At 43.1% G+C, this 12,922-nt stretch overlaps 1 protein-coding gene across 3 annotated transcripts in view; it reads left to right on the top strand.

Annotated features, from left to right (window-relative positions):
• ARHGEF33 (Rho guanine nucleotide exchange factor 33) overlaps positions 1 to 12,922 on the top strand; it is an 86,856-nt gene that overhangs the window by 46,696 nt on the left and 27,238 nt on the right. For all 3 annotated transcript variants that reach the window (XM_024242797.2, XM_063713455.1, XM_063713454.1), the window contains 2 exons: positions 678 to 902; positions 7,290 to 7,419. In XM_024242797.2, coding sequence (XP_024098565.1) covers positions 678 to 902; positions 7,290 to 7,419 — 355 coding nt within the window. The remainder of the gene's footprint in view (positions 1 to 677; positions 903 to 7,289; positions 7,420 to 12,922) is intronic.

Below are 12,922 nucleotides of genomic sequence, written 5' to 3'. Positions count from 1 at the left end.
GGCAGATTCGTTAAGAGTTAGCAACAAGGCCAGGCACGGTGGCTCATGCCTGTAATCTCAGCACTTTGAGAGGCTGAGGCAGGTGGATCACCTGAGGTCAGGAGTTCAAGACCAGCCTGGCCAGCATGGTGAAACCTCGGCTCTACTAAAAATATAAAAATTAGCTGGGTGTGGTGGCACACACCTATAATCCCAGCTCCTTGGGAGACTGAGGCAGGAGAATCACTTGAACCCAGGAGGCAGAAGTTGCAGTGAGCCGAGATCGCCCCATTGCACTCCAGCCTGGGTGACAAAAGCGAAACTCCGTCTCAAAAAAAAAAAAAGTAATAAGCTTTTTTTTTTTTTTTTTTTTTTTGAGACGGAGTCCCGCTCTGTCACCCAGGCTGGAGTGCAGTGGCACAATCTTGGCTCACTGCATCCTCTGCCTCCCAAGTTCAAGCCATTCTCCTGCCTCAGCCTCCTGAGTAGCTGGGATTACGGGTGCATGCCACCATGCCCAGGTAATTTTTTATATTTATAGTAGAGACAGGGTTTCACCATGTTAGCCAGGATGGTCTCAATCTCCTGACCTCGTGATCCACCTGCCTTGGCCTCCGAAAGTGGTAACAAACATATTTTTAAAAAAGATTTTGATAGCAGTTTTTTTGGTTTCCCCGCCCCTCCCCCCACCCCACCAGGAGTGAACCCAACAACTCCAGAAGCAGAAGAAAACCTCAAGTCTTGCCTCTCAGCTGATATCCAGTCCAAGGGCCATCTCCCATCTGGCATGTGGAGGCAGCCTAAGGATGGTAAAGAATGGGGTGAAGAATACGTCACAAAAGACCACCCAGATAAACACAAGGAGGCTGGCCAGGGTAGACACAGCTCCTTGGAAAACGTTTTATGTGAAACCTCCTTAGCTGGTAAGTTCCAAGAGTGAATGCAGGCTAATAGTTTAAAGAACAGGATGTACCAGAGCTTTGAACTCAAAGGCGAGAATCCTTGCAGTTTAGATTCAGTGGACACATGAGGCCACCTAGTTCCTGGTTTCCTTTTCAGATGAACTAAAGCCTATAGAGGTAAAGGGACTCATTAGAGGTCACAGGGCCAGTGACAACCACCTTGATTCTGCGTGTTCAAGACACTTAGTAATGGAGTGCTATGGGGAGGGGGGGGAAGGCATAAGGTTGGTGGAGAAGAAGGCAGAACTATTTAGCCAGTGATGTGGAATCTTCTAGAAACAAGCCTTTCATCAACAGTCTACCACCAAAATATCACACAGTGCAACAGAGCCTATCCTCCCTCCTTTTTCCCTCCTTCCTTCCCTTCATATCACAAATCATTGCTGAACACTTGCTGTGTCAGACAATGGCATTTCCCCCTGGCTATTTGGGGGGAGGTAATTTTTTAAAATTATTTTGAATTTTTAAAATCAAATACACGAAAAAGAAAGTATTAAAAGGTTTGTCATGAAGAAGAGCGCCAACAATTTGAAACTCTTTTGACAGTTTTTTCTGGTACTTGCTTCCATGTTTTCTTTTGTGGGGCGTGGGGGAGGGGGAATGGCAGGCTCAGGCTGGGTATGCAGTCTTCCCCTGCTTCTATGTTTTTAAAAGATGTTTAGCCAGGCATGGTGGTTCACACCTGTAATCCCAGCACTTTGGGAGGACAAGGTGGGAGGATCCATTGGGCCCAGGAGTTGGAACCAGCCTGGGCAACATAGTGAGACCCCTGTCTCTACAAAAAATAAAAAAACAAACTAGTTAGGCCTCCTGGCATGTGCCTGTGGTCCCTGCTACATGGGAGTCCAAGGTAGGAGGATCACTTGAGCTCAGGAGGTCGAGGCTGCATTGAGCTATGATAGCGCCATTGCACTCCAGCCTAGGCAACAGAACAAGACCCTAACTCAAAAAAAAAAAAAAAGTTTTACACTATTTTTTTTACTAATACTTTATTGAAGGTGAATTTACATAGAGTAAAATTCACAGAGCTTACATTTAAGCTAATAGACATTTTACATGTGTCTATCCCCTGTGATCACCACCCAGATCAAGATATACAATATTTCTGTGCATGAAAGAACCTGAGAAAGTTCTTTCATGCATTTTGCCAGTCAATATCCACCCAAAGAACAACTATTGTGACTTCTAGTACCACAAATTAGTTTTGTCTGTTCTTAAACTTCATGTAAATGGAATAATACAGTGTGTACTCTTTTGTGTCTGGCCTCTTTTTCCCAACATAAGTTTTTTTTTAAAAGATTTATGCATATTTTTGCACACAATTCATTCCTTTTTATTAATCACATTCAATGAATTTATCACATTTTTAAAAATCCATTCTCCCATTGATGGACATTTTTTTTTTGAGACAGTGTCTTGCTCTTTCACTGAGGCTGGAGTGCAATGGCGTGATCTTGGCTCCCTGCAACATCTGCCTCCCAGGCTCAAGTGATTCTCCTGCCATAGCATCCTGAGTAGCTGGGATTACAGGCGTGCACCACCACATCTGGCTAATTTTTATATTTTTAGTAGAGACAGGGTTTTCACTGTGTTGGCCAGGCTAGTCTCGAACTCCTGATGTCAAGTGATCTGCCTGCCTTGGCCTCCCAAAGTGCTGGGATTACAGGTGTAAGCCAACGTGCCTAGCTAGCTATGAATATTCTTGTACAATTTTTTTTTAGCGGGGGGATATATGCCCTCATTTCTCTTGTGTGTATACCTAGGAGTAAAATCTCTGGGTTGTAGATTATGATTATGTTTAACTTTAAAAGAAAATGTCAAGCAGTTTTCTAAAGCAGTTGGTTAATACTCCCACTAGCAATGTATGAGAGCCCAGTTGCCTCACATTTCCAATACTTGGGAAGGATGGTTGGTCCTTTCAATGTTAGCCATTCTCAGGGATGTGTACTGATATCACACTGTAGTTTTAATTTGCACTTCCCTGGTGATTATTAGTATTAAGTATGTTTTTATATGCTTATTAGCTATTCATATATCTTCTTTTATAAAGTGCCTAAGTAAGTCCATTGCCCAACTTTTTTTGAGACAGGGTCTTGCTCTGTTGCCCGGGCTGGAGTGCAGTGGCATAATCACAGCTCACTTCAGCCTTGATCTCCTGGGCTCACGTGATTCTTCCTCCTCAGCCTCCCAAGGAGCTAGGACTACAGGTGTGCACCACTGCACCCAGCTGTCAATTTTAAACTCTTAAAATAGCTCGTGACTTTCTTGTCTTTCTAAGAAACCTTTGCTATCTCACAGTTGTAAAGATACTCTGGTATGCTTTCTTCTAAAATCTTTATAGTTTTAGCTTTCACATTTAGGTCTATGACTTATCGTGAATAAATTTTGATGTACAGTGTGAGAAAGGGCTCCAGGTTCATTTTTTTTTTCCAGATGGCTATCCAGTTGTTTCAGCACCATTAATTGAAAATATCTTCTGTTTCCCATTGCTGTATGTAGAAAGTCAAGTGGTCTTATATGGGTATCTAATTTTAGACTCTCTTTTTAAAAATTCCAATTATCAGATAATTGACATCTTGACAGTATTAAGTCTTCCATTTAAAGAACATGGTATATCTCTTCATTTATATAGATCTTGAATTTTTCTTAGCAATATAACAGAAACTTTACTATTTACATCATCAGTGTTTTTAGTTTTTAATTTATTTTTATCCGTTTAGTTTTTTAGAGGTGGGGGTTTCCCTTTGTTGCCCAAGCTGGCCTCAACATCCTGGGCTCAGGTGATCCACCTGCCTCAGCCTCCCCAGTAGTTGGCACTACAGGCACAAGCCACTATGCCCAGCCATCTCTTTTTTTTTTTTTTAAAGAGCATTTGCCTCCGTCATCCTATTCTGCTTTGGCCCAGTGTACTGCCATAATCCTGGGACTTTCCAGTCTTCTTAAGAATTCCCTTTATATTTCTCCTCTGTTCGATTCCTGTTTGTTGCTGTTGTTGATTTTCTTCATCTTCTGTATCCTCGGTTTCTTGGTTTACTCCCGGTTTTGGTGGAACACATCATCCAGTAGTTTCCACATATGTAATCACTTGGCGGGTCCGTCTTGCTGGCTTGCTGTGCAGGTGGAGCTGATTTACTGCAATTGCTGTATTGCAATTGAGAAAAAGTTGAATAAACATACAGCAAGCTATGCAGCAGACCAGAGTTTATTACTTAAATCAATCTCCCTGAAAAGTCAAAGACTGGAGTTTTTTTTAAGGATAATTTGGTGGGCAAGGGGTTATGGAATGGGTGCTGCTGATTGATTCTAGATGAAATCACAGGCATGTGGTCCTCATATGCTGAGTCAGCCTCTGGATGAGGGCCACAGAACTGGTTGAGTCATGGGTTGTGGGTCCAGGTGGAGTCAGTCAGCTTCCAGAAATGGAAAAGTCTGGAAAAATGTCTCAAAAGACCAATCTTAGGTTCTATAGTAGTGATGTTATCTATAGGAATAAACAGGGAAGTTACAAATCTTGTGACCTCCAGAACAATGGCTGATTATCATTTAACTATGCCTACATCTTAGTGTAATTCATAATCCTAAACTTTTAGCCTTTCATTAGTTTTTCAAAGCTAGTTTGGGTACTAAATTGGAGGGCGTGGGGTTAGTTTGGGGAAGGCTATTATCATCCTTGCTTTAAGTTGAACTATGAACTAAATTGCTCCCAAAATCTCAACCTATGCTCAGGAATGTACAAGGGCAGCTTGAGGTTAGAAGCAAGATGGAGTCAACTATGTCAGATGTCTCTTGCTGTCATAATTTTGCAAAAATGGTTTCACATAGTTGATTAATAATTTGGCCAAATAAGACGTCTTTTTTCCTCATGATTTTGAAGCAATTGTTCCACTGTCCTCTAACTTCTAATTTTGCTATTAGGAAGTCCAGTACCATTCTGATACTCAGTTTTTTGCATGTTACCTGATTTTTCTTTTTCTTTCTTTCTTTTTTTTTTTTTTTTTTTTTTTTTTTGAGACGGAGTCTCACACTGTCACCCAGGCTGGAGTGCAGTGGTGTGATCTCAGCTCACTGCAACCTCTGGCTGCCAGGTTCAAGTGATTCCCCTGCCTCAGCCTCCCGAGTAGCTGGGACTACAGCCACCCACCACCACACCTGGCTAATTTTTGTATTTTTAGTAGAGATGGGGTTTCACCAGGTTGGCCAGGCTGGTCTCGAACTCCTGACCTCGTGATCTGCCCACCTCGGCCTCCCAAAGTGCTGGGATTACAGGTGTGAGCCACTGTGCCCAGCCCATTACCTGATTTTTCTATCTGGTAACTTTTCGGATCTTGTTTTTATTCGTGGTGTGCTAAACTTTCACAGTGATGTGATATGCCTTGTAATGATGTGAGTCTTTTTTATTAATTTTGCTAGGCACAAGGGCCCTTTTCTCTGGAAATACATGTCCTGGGATTTTTTTGCCTGTTATTAATTTGATAATATCTTCTCATCCATTTTCTTTCTTTTTTTCTGAAACTTCTACTAATTTGATGTTGGATCTCTTGGATTGATTTCTCAACTGCCATCTTTTGCTCTTCTATTTTTCTTCAATACATCTCTTTCTTATCTGTTTTTTTTTTTTTTTTTTTTGAGACGGAGTCTTGCTCTGTGACGCCCAGGAGGAGTGCAGTAGTGCAATCTCGACTCACTGCCACCTCTGCCTCCCAGGTTCAAACTCTTCTCCTGCCTCAGCCCCCTGAGTAGCTGGACGACAGGTGCATGCCACTATGCCCAGCTAAGTTTTGTATTTTTAGTAGAGACAGGGTTTCACCATGTTGGCAAGTCTCGACCTCTTGACCTTCTGATCTGCCCACCTCGGCCTCCCAAAGTGCTGGGATTACAGGCATGAGCCACCACGCCTGGCCCTCTTATCTTTTTTTTTTTTTTTTTAAAGAAAGGGAGATTTCTTTTCTTCATCTTCTACCCTTTTAATTTTTTCTATCTTTTAAGCAATGTTTAAAAGTTTCTCCTTTTTAAAAATTAGCCTCTCTTTTTAAAAATAGCATCCTGCAATTGTTAAATGACTGAATTATGTTTCTTATATTTCTTTGAGAATATGAATTGTAAGATTAAAAATTTTTATTCTTTTGTATCCTGCATTGTCTCTGTTTCTTCAGGGTCCCCCCTCCTTATAAAAAATATACATGTGTATGCTTTTTTCTTCTCGTTCTTTTGTAGTATAAGCTTTATTCAAATGTATAAGCATCCTTAGCTAAATATATGTAAGAAAGAGCTCTTAGAAAGACTCTGGAAATTTTGTATTGGCCGAGCTTGTCAATCAGTGGGCTTCATTATAGATAGGCTAATCTTTTGGCAAATTAACTTTTGATAGTTGACCTCTTTTTGTTTTTTGAGACAGAGTCTTGCTCTGTCGCTCAGGCTGGAGTGCAAGGGCGTGATCTCAGCTCACTGCAACCTCCGCCTCCTGGGTTCAAGCAATCCTCCTGCCTCAGCCTCCCGAGTAGCTAGGATTACAGGCGTGTGCCACCACGTCTGGTTAATTTTTGTACTTTTAGTAAAGATGGGGTTTCGCCATGTTAGCCAGGCTGGTCTCGAACTCTTGACCTCAGGTGATCTACCCGCCTTGGCCTCCCAAAGTGCTAGGATTACAGGCATGAGCCACCATGCCCAGCTGATAGCTGACCTCTTTATGTCAGTGTCTGTGGATCTTTTTCCCTTGGGCAGTTCAGTTTCTCAAGTGGAAGACCCTCCAATCTCCTGCCTGAAGAGTTTAAACCTGGCTGCTGGCACTCTGGGACCTACAGGGGAAGGAGGCTGAGGAAAGTCTCACTGTTCAGTATGAAGCCTTCCCTGAGTCCCTTTGTTTTCATTTTACCATCTGAACTCTACTATGTCTAAAGTCTTTAACCCAGATCCCAGAAACCAGGGCTTCTCTAGTTTCATTTTTCTTGCTTGCCATGGAGAGGAAGTGAGGAAGCCATCTGGTATGGGGTTGAGGATCTGGAGGTTCAATTGCCCCATATGTATACTTTCAATGATTGCTCCTGCTTTCAGCATTGTCCCTTATTTGCACTATCTATATTGCCCCTGGTGTCTCCAGTCCTTGAGCTTTCCAGATGCTTCTCAGCAGATTTTCCAGCTGCAGATGGGGACACCAAGACTTTGTGCCCTTTGCTCTGCTGAATGAATTACTGCGCCTCCTTTCTGCTTTCTACCTTTCAAAAACTTGCAGATGGTTTTTTTTTTTTTTTTATTGCTTTCAATATCCTTTTACCACTTTTATTGCTTGCATTTAATGGGATTTTAGGAAGAAATAGTTAATATCAAGTCCTCTTTGGTTTGTTTCTCAAGCTAAAAGACAGACTGTGGCCCTGGAACTGCTTGAATCTGAAAGAAAATATGTCATTAACATCTCTCTGATCTTGAAGATAAAAGCCACATTCCAGGGGTCAGATGGAAAGAGGAATTCCAAAGAGAGAAGGTATCCATGCACTCATTGCCTTTGCTTTTCAGATTGATTAGGATTTAAGGTAAGTGGTTTATTGTTTCCACTTTGGGATTTCTGGGGCCTATAAAGAGTTCCAGAAATAGTCTTTGAAAAGAGAAGAGGCAGTGATGGCAGGTGTCTCGGTTCACTTTGTGCTGCTATGACAGAATATCATAGACTGGATAACTTTTAAGGAACAGAAATTTATTCTCTCACAATTCTGGAGACTGGGGAGTCTAAGATCGAGGTGCTGGCAGATTCAATCTCTGGTTCCAAGATGGCACTTTGTTGTTGTGTCTTCCAGAGAGGAGGAACGTTGCAGCCTTATATGGCAGAAGAGCAGGAGAGAGCAGGAGAACCCACTCCCTCAGGCCCCTTTTGTAGTGGCAATAATCCATTCACAGGGTGGAGCTCTCACAACCTAAACACCCACCATGGCCCCACCTCCTAGTACTGTTGCATTGGAGGTTAAGTTTCCAGCACATGAATTATGGAGGACACATTTAGATTATAGCAATAGGGAACCCCGGCAAGTCTTAAACTTAGATTTTCATCAAGGTAAGAAAATGAGTATAGTCTCCTGGGCCTTCAGTGTCTCTAACATGTCTTTTAAAAACTTAAAAGGGGAACAAATGCTACAGTGAGGGAGGCATTGGTCTCTGTTGCCTCTGCATGGAGTCCCCGTGGGTCACAGGTCTCTTAGAAACACAAAAGAATGAATGTGTGGCAAACCAAAGCACTCAGTGGCCATTAGAGAAATGACACAGGGCTGATATAACTCTGGACCTGGGCCTTATTATTCGTGTGGGTGATCTTACAGTACTGGGTAATGCATGGGTGTGTGTGTGTGTGTGTGTGCTCATAGGGTCTGCCACCTGTTGTAACAGCACACTTTCCCAATGTCACAACACTCCACCTATATCTGTTCATAGTCTAGATTTTTTTCTGTTTCCCTCTCTGTTGGGAGAAAGCAGGAAGGAGGAAAGTAAGACTTGGTGAAAAAGACTAATGTAATGAATATATAATAATCCAGAAAAATTGAGGAAAAGGCCAATCCAAAAGAATGGAAAGTCTGGATTATGGACTACTATGGACATATGTGGCATTATTACTTTAAACATTCCATTGGGTAATATACACTGGTTCATAAATTCTGAATCTACCCAGGGAAGCCCCTAATTATATTTTCTTGCTCCTTACCATCCCCCCAAATCTATTTGACTTGGTGGCTGCCAACAATATACTCAAAACACACTGCTGCCCTCCTACCTAAATGACCGAGTGAGGCACTACTCCCTGACAAACCCATGAGTGGCCTGACTATTTTCAAGAGTTATTTTACTACAAAACTGAGGTAAACCAAATACAAAGCAACAAGAACAGAAAGGCTAAGGTGACCCAGCTAAAGCTGTGACCATCTGGACTGGGCCTTATCTCTCAGTCACTGCCCAGATTCTCAGCCGTCTTTCCTTCCCCATCTGGCCCTTCCAGTTCCCCCTCCTTGACCCTCCCAGCTGCGCTGCAGGCCTCTGGAAGTCTCTATGGGCTCCAACTGTCTTGCTGTTGCCGAAGACCTACTCAGTTTATGGTAATGAAATGTAAAGGCGGTGTACACTTTGGTGTGGCTTTGCTTCCACATAGAAAATTCTAAGCCAGCAGCGTCTCTTCTCAGTCTGAAAATCTGGGGAGGCGGGGGTAAGTCAGGGAAAAGAGAAAACTGTTTACTGTGGAAGGGAGTAGTAAGCAGCTGCTCTGCTAGGCACTTGATTCGTAACTTCACGAAATGTTCAGCAGAACCCCGTGACCCCTACCTTACAGACGAAGGAACTAAGGCCCAGAGAAGCTTAAAGCCACAGAACCAGTTAGTGCCGGGATTCAAACGCAAGCCTGCCTGACCCTGTACTGTGTGCTCTTATACATCATACCACTTCCTCAAGGCCACCGCCTTCATTAACAGCAATGTGTGAAGTTTCTCAGAGAGCCAGAAGCATACAGTTGTCTCTTCCTATTTCAAAATTCAGTCTTCCCTCTTGAACAGCCTATAAGTTATTACTTCAGATCTCAGTTGATTTGTTAAGTAGGACTGCTAGATATGTTTGTCTAGCCCTTGTTGGAAGCCTTCAGCAGGCAGGAGGTCATAGGGGAGAGACCAGACCCTGCAGAAGATTTGGGTAGATAAAGAGAAGGCCCTTATTGACTTGCTGCCACTTCCTGTTTTTCTAAGTTGTTCTCTTATGACCCATCACTGGGAGGAAGGAGTAGATCTCTCCCTCAAATCCTATGCGATTGAAAAATTAAAGCTATCATACAATCCTCTATGAAAGTAAGATCATAGTTATTTCAAGATATCTGTAATAATGCTATTCATGTTAGTTATTTGCTAGACTAACCCTCTTTTTTCTTTGCGTGGACCAAGCAGAGAAAAGCTTCAACCCCACCCTCTTCGTTAGTACTGAATATGAAGTCTCTCGTTCTGAGCTTGGTGGTACTGCCGTTTTTCTATTTTAGGGTTAGATTTTCATTATCCTCCTCCACTCATTATCTTTCTTCTTTTTTTAAAGCTTTCCTGAAACCTCTGTGTGTACTTTATTTCTTTCTTTATTTTTTTGAGGCAGGATCTCACTCTGTTGCCCAGGCTAGAGTGCAGTGGCATGATCTTGGCTCACTGTAACCTCCACTTCCCGGGTTCAAGAGATTCTCCTGCCTCAGCCTCCTGAGTAGCTGAGATTACAGGCACACACCACCATGCCTAGCTAATTTTTGTATTTTTAGTAGAGATGAGGTTTCACCATGTTGGTCAGGCTGGTCTTGAACTCCTGACCTCAAGTGATCTGTCCACCTCAGCCTCTCAAAGTGCTGGGATTACAGGTGTGAGCCACTGTGCCCAGCCTTTGTGTGTACTTTAAATAGTCCAGCTGAAGGAAATACAAAGCAGAATGAGATTGTTCCTTTTCTCTATTGGCATTTTTCTCCATGCAAAGATGAAAATAAGTATATCAACATTTACTAACTTTCCCATCACAACACAAGCCTTCAGCACTTTTTACCCCATTGGAAAGTAAGCTGGGGTGCAAATAACCTCCACTGCAAGTACAACTTGACATTCAAGCCTGAGGTGGCCACATCTTCTCCAACCTATTTAAATAAAACCTTAGGTTTTTCCTAAAGAAAAGTGAGTCACTCAAGGGCTTCCTCAGCCTGTTTGAAGCCAGCCCTACCCCTGGCTGAAAGGGCTGGAAGTTGCAGGGACACATGCTGCTGGCTGAAACCTGGGCAGAACTTGAGGGCTATGGTTCATTTGTTTGCTTTGTTTAGAGACAGGGTCTCTGTCTGTTGCCCAGGCTGGAGAAGGGTGCAGCGGCCCAATCACAGCTCACTGCAGCCTCAAACTTCTGGGCTCAAGTGATCCTCCCGCCTCAGCATCCCCAGCTGGGATTACAGGCATGAGCCACCCTGTGTTCTTATACGTCATACCACTAACAGCTACTTTTTCAGTTTATTATAAAGACGGTGTCTTGCTCTGTCGCCCAGGCTGTCATTTGTCGAAGGATCACAGAAGTTGGAGTTCTGGGCTTTTTGGCTCTGACTCACCTAGGTAGAATCACAGCCTCAGGATCACAGTTCTGTCTGAACACTTATGGAGGGAGCAGTGATCAGCTCAGCAGGATTGTCAATTAGCCTTGTAAGCTAAACTCCAGGGCTGTGTCCACCGAGAGCTCAACAAGCTTCGTGCTACAGATCACCACTAGGTGGCACACGTTTAATGATCATGCCCATCCAGGGTGGCGGGAACCTGCTACTGCCAAGCTCAGGAGTTATTTTGGTCTCATTCTGGGCTGGCAAAAGCTAAGTTATTAACCTGAAACTATAACTGGATTTTTCCTTCTTGCTTTTAGTGTATTTCCCTCATTGATTAAGTACTATATTGTTAGGAGATAAAAACTTTGAAGGCTTTAGAAATAATAAACTACTAATGTTGCCATAATTTCATCCCCAGTAAGGAATAGGAAAAAAAAGCTGAGCTCTGAATACTTCATCTTCATGAAAAAGTTGCTTCTGGGCGTCAGGTCTGGTGCCAGGCAAAAGAGTGAAACAGGCAAAGTGTGGCTGTACTTCTTGCCGTCTTTCTCCCTTTGCTCTCTGTCTTCTGATTTCACACTCCTCCCTAATTTCAAATAATACCCTTGTTAAAATTTTTAAAAAGGTTTAAAGCCCATTTTCAATGTTTCATATAGAACCCACTGTAGGTCATTGTTTTTCATGTAACTTATGTGCTTCCACAATACTTGATGGGGGCCTTAGCCTTCTCTGACTCCACCCTGAAATCTCAAACTGTCATCCTGGTGGGCAGTCCAGGAGGAGATTGGTACCAGCTCTCGCATTCTCCAAGTACATTGACCACAGTGTAGCAGAATGCAGCTCTCTAGAAAGAAAGGGAGAGGGAAGGAGAGAGGGAGGGAGGGAGGGAGAGAGGAAGGGAGGAAGAAAGGGAGGGAGGAAGGGAAGGGAATGAAGGAAAGAAAAAGGAAATTGATAATCCAAGACATATTATATACATATATGGACAATTCTTCACAAGGTCAGATCTTCCCATGGTGCCCTAATATCTTCCAGGGTCACACCAGGACTATTATACAAAGTCATTTACAACCACTGGGTAGGAAGAAATCTTTTGCACCTAGATCTTTGGCTGGTACAGCATTTTACTCTTTCAGTACCATCAGTTGTGTTTTTCTCCATCAGGTTTATGGTCTTCTCCCAGTCAGTATACCCCCTAGCTACCCCTCCAAATTCCTCTCTGATCTGGACAGGGATTTCTTTGATCTCCTAAGCCCACTGTTCCATTGTAAGCGCTCAGGTCAGGAGGCCTCTCCTCTTTTGTACCTGTGGGGGATCCAGGCACAGGAGGTGGAGGGAGTGGAAGATGGGAGTGAAGACTTCCTCGTATCCTTTCATAGGGGGCTAGGTACCCTATTCTGGTGTTTGTGTGTCTCCTCTGAGCTACAGTCACAGGGATCACTTTGCTTTGCTTGGAAATGAGTTGAAAAAGAACTCCTCTCGATCTGGCATCCTTCCTATTGTTCCAACAAAGGTCTGCTTGTTGGGAAAGCACCCCAGCTGTCCACGAGTTTACTGTCATTTGACCCTGGGGAAATATTCAAGTAAGTTCAGATCAACCAGACCATCTCTTTTCTGTTTGTTAAACTTGCGGTGCTGAAAGCATAAAGGAACCTACCTTAAGTCATCAAGTTAGAGCTCTAATCCTTGCTGTAACCCAGAAAACTCTGCTTCTTTTTATTTTTTTTTCTTCCTCTTTTCTATAGGCCTCTAATCACATCACTCTTACCCAGCTGGTCCCCCTCCCTCTTCCTCCCATGATTCTCTATCTCTCCTCTCCACCCCACCCTTCTCTGACGTCTCCCTTCTTCCCTTCATTACTTTTGAAAAAGGGAAAACAAAGAAAAAAGGAGGTACATTGCAAGATGGAGAAGAGAGG

This window comes from Pongo abelii, chromosome 12, assembly GCF_028885655.2.
Source record: "Pongo abelii isolate AG06213 chromosome 12, NHGRI_mPonAbe1-v2.0_pri, whole genome shotgun sequence".
Classification (NCBI taxonomy): Eukaryota; Metazoa; Chordata; class Mammalia; order Primates; family Hominidae; genus Pongo; species Pongo abelii.
This window is presented reverse-complemented; position numbering and strand designations above follow the sequence as displayed.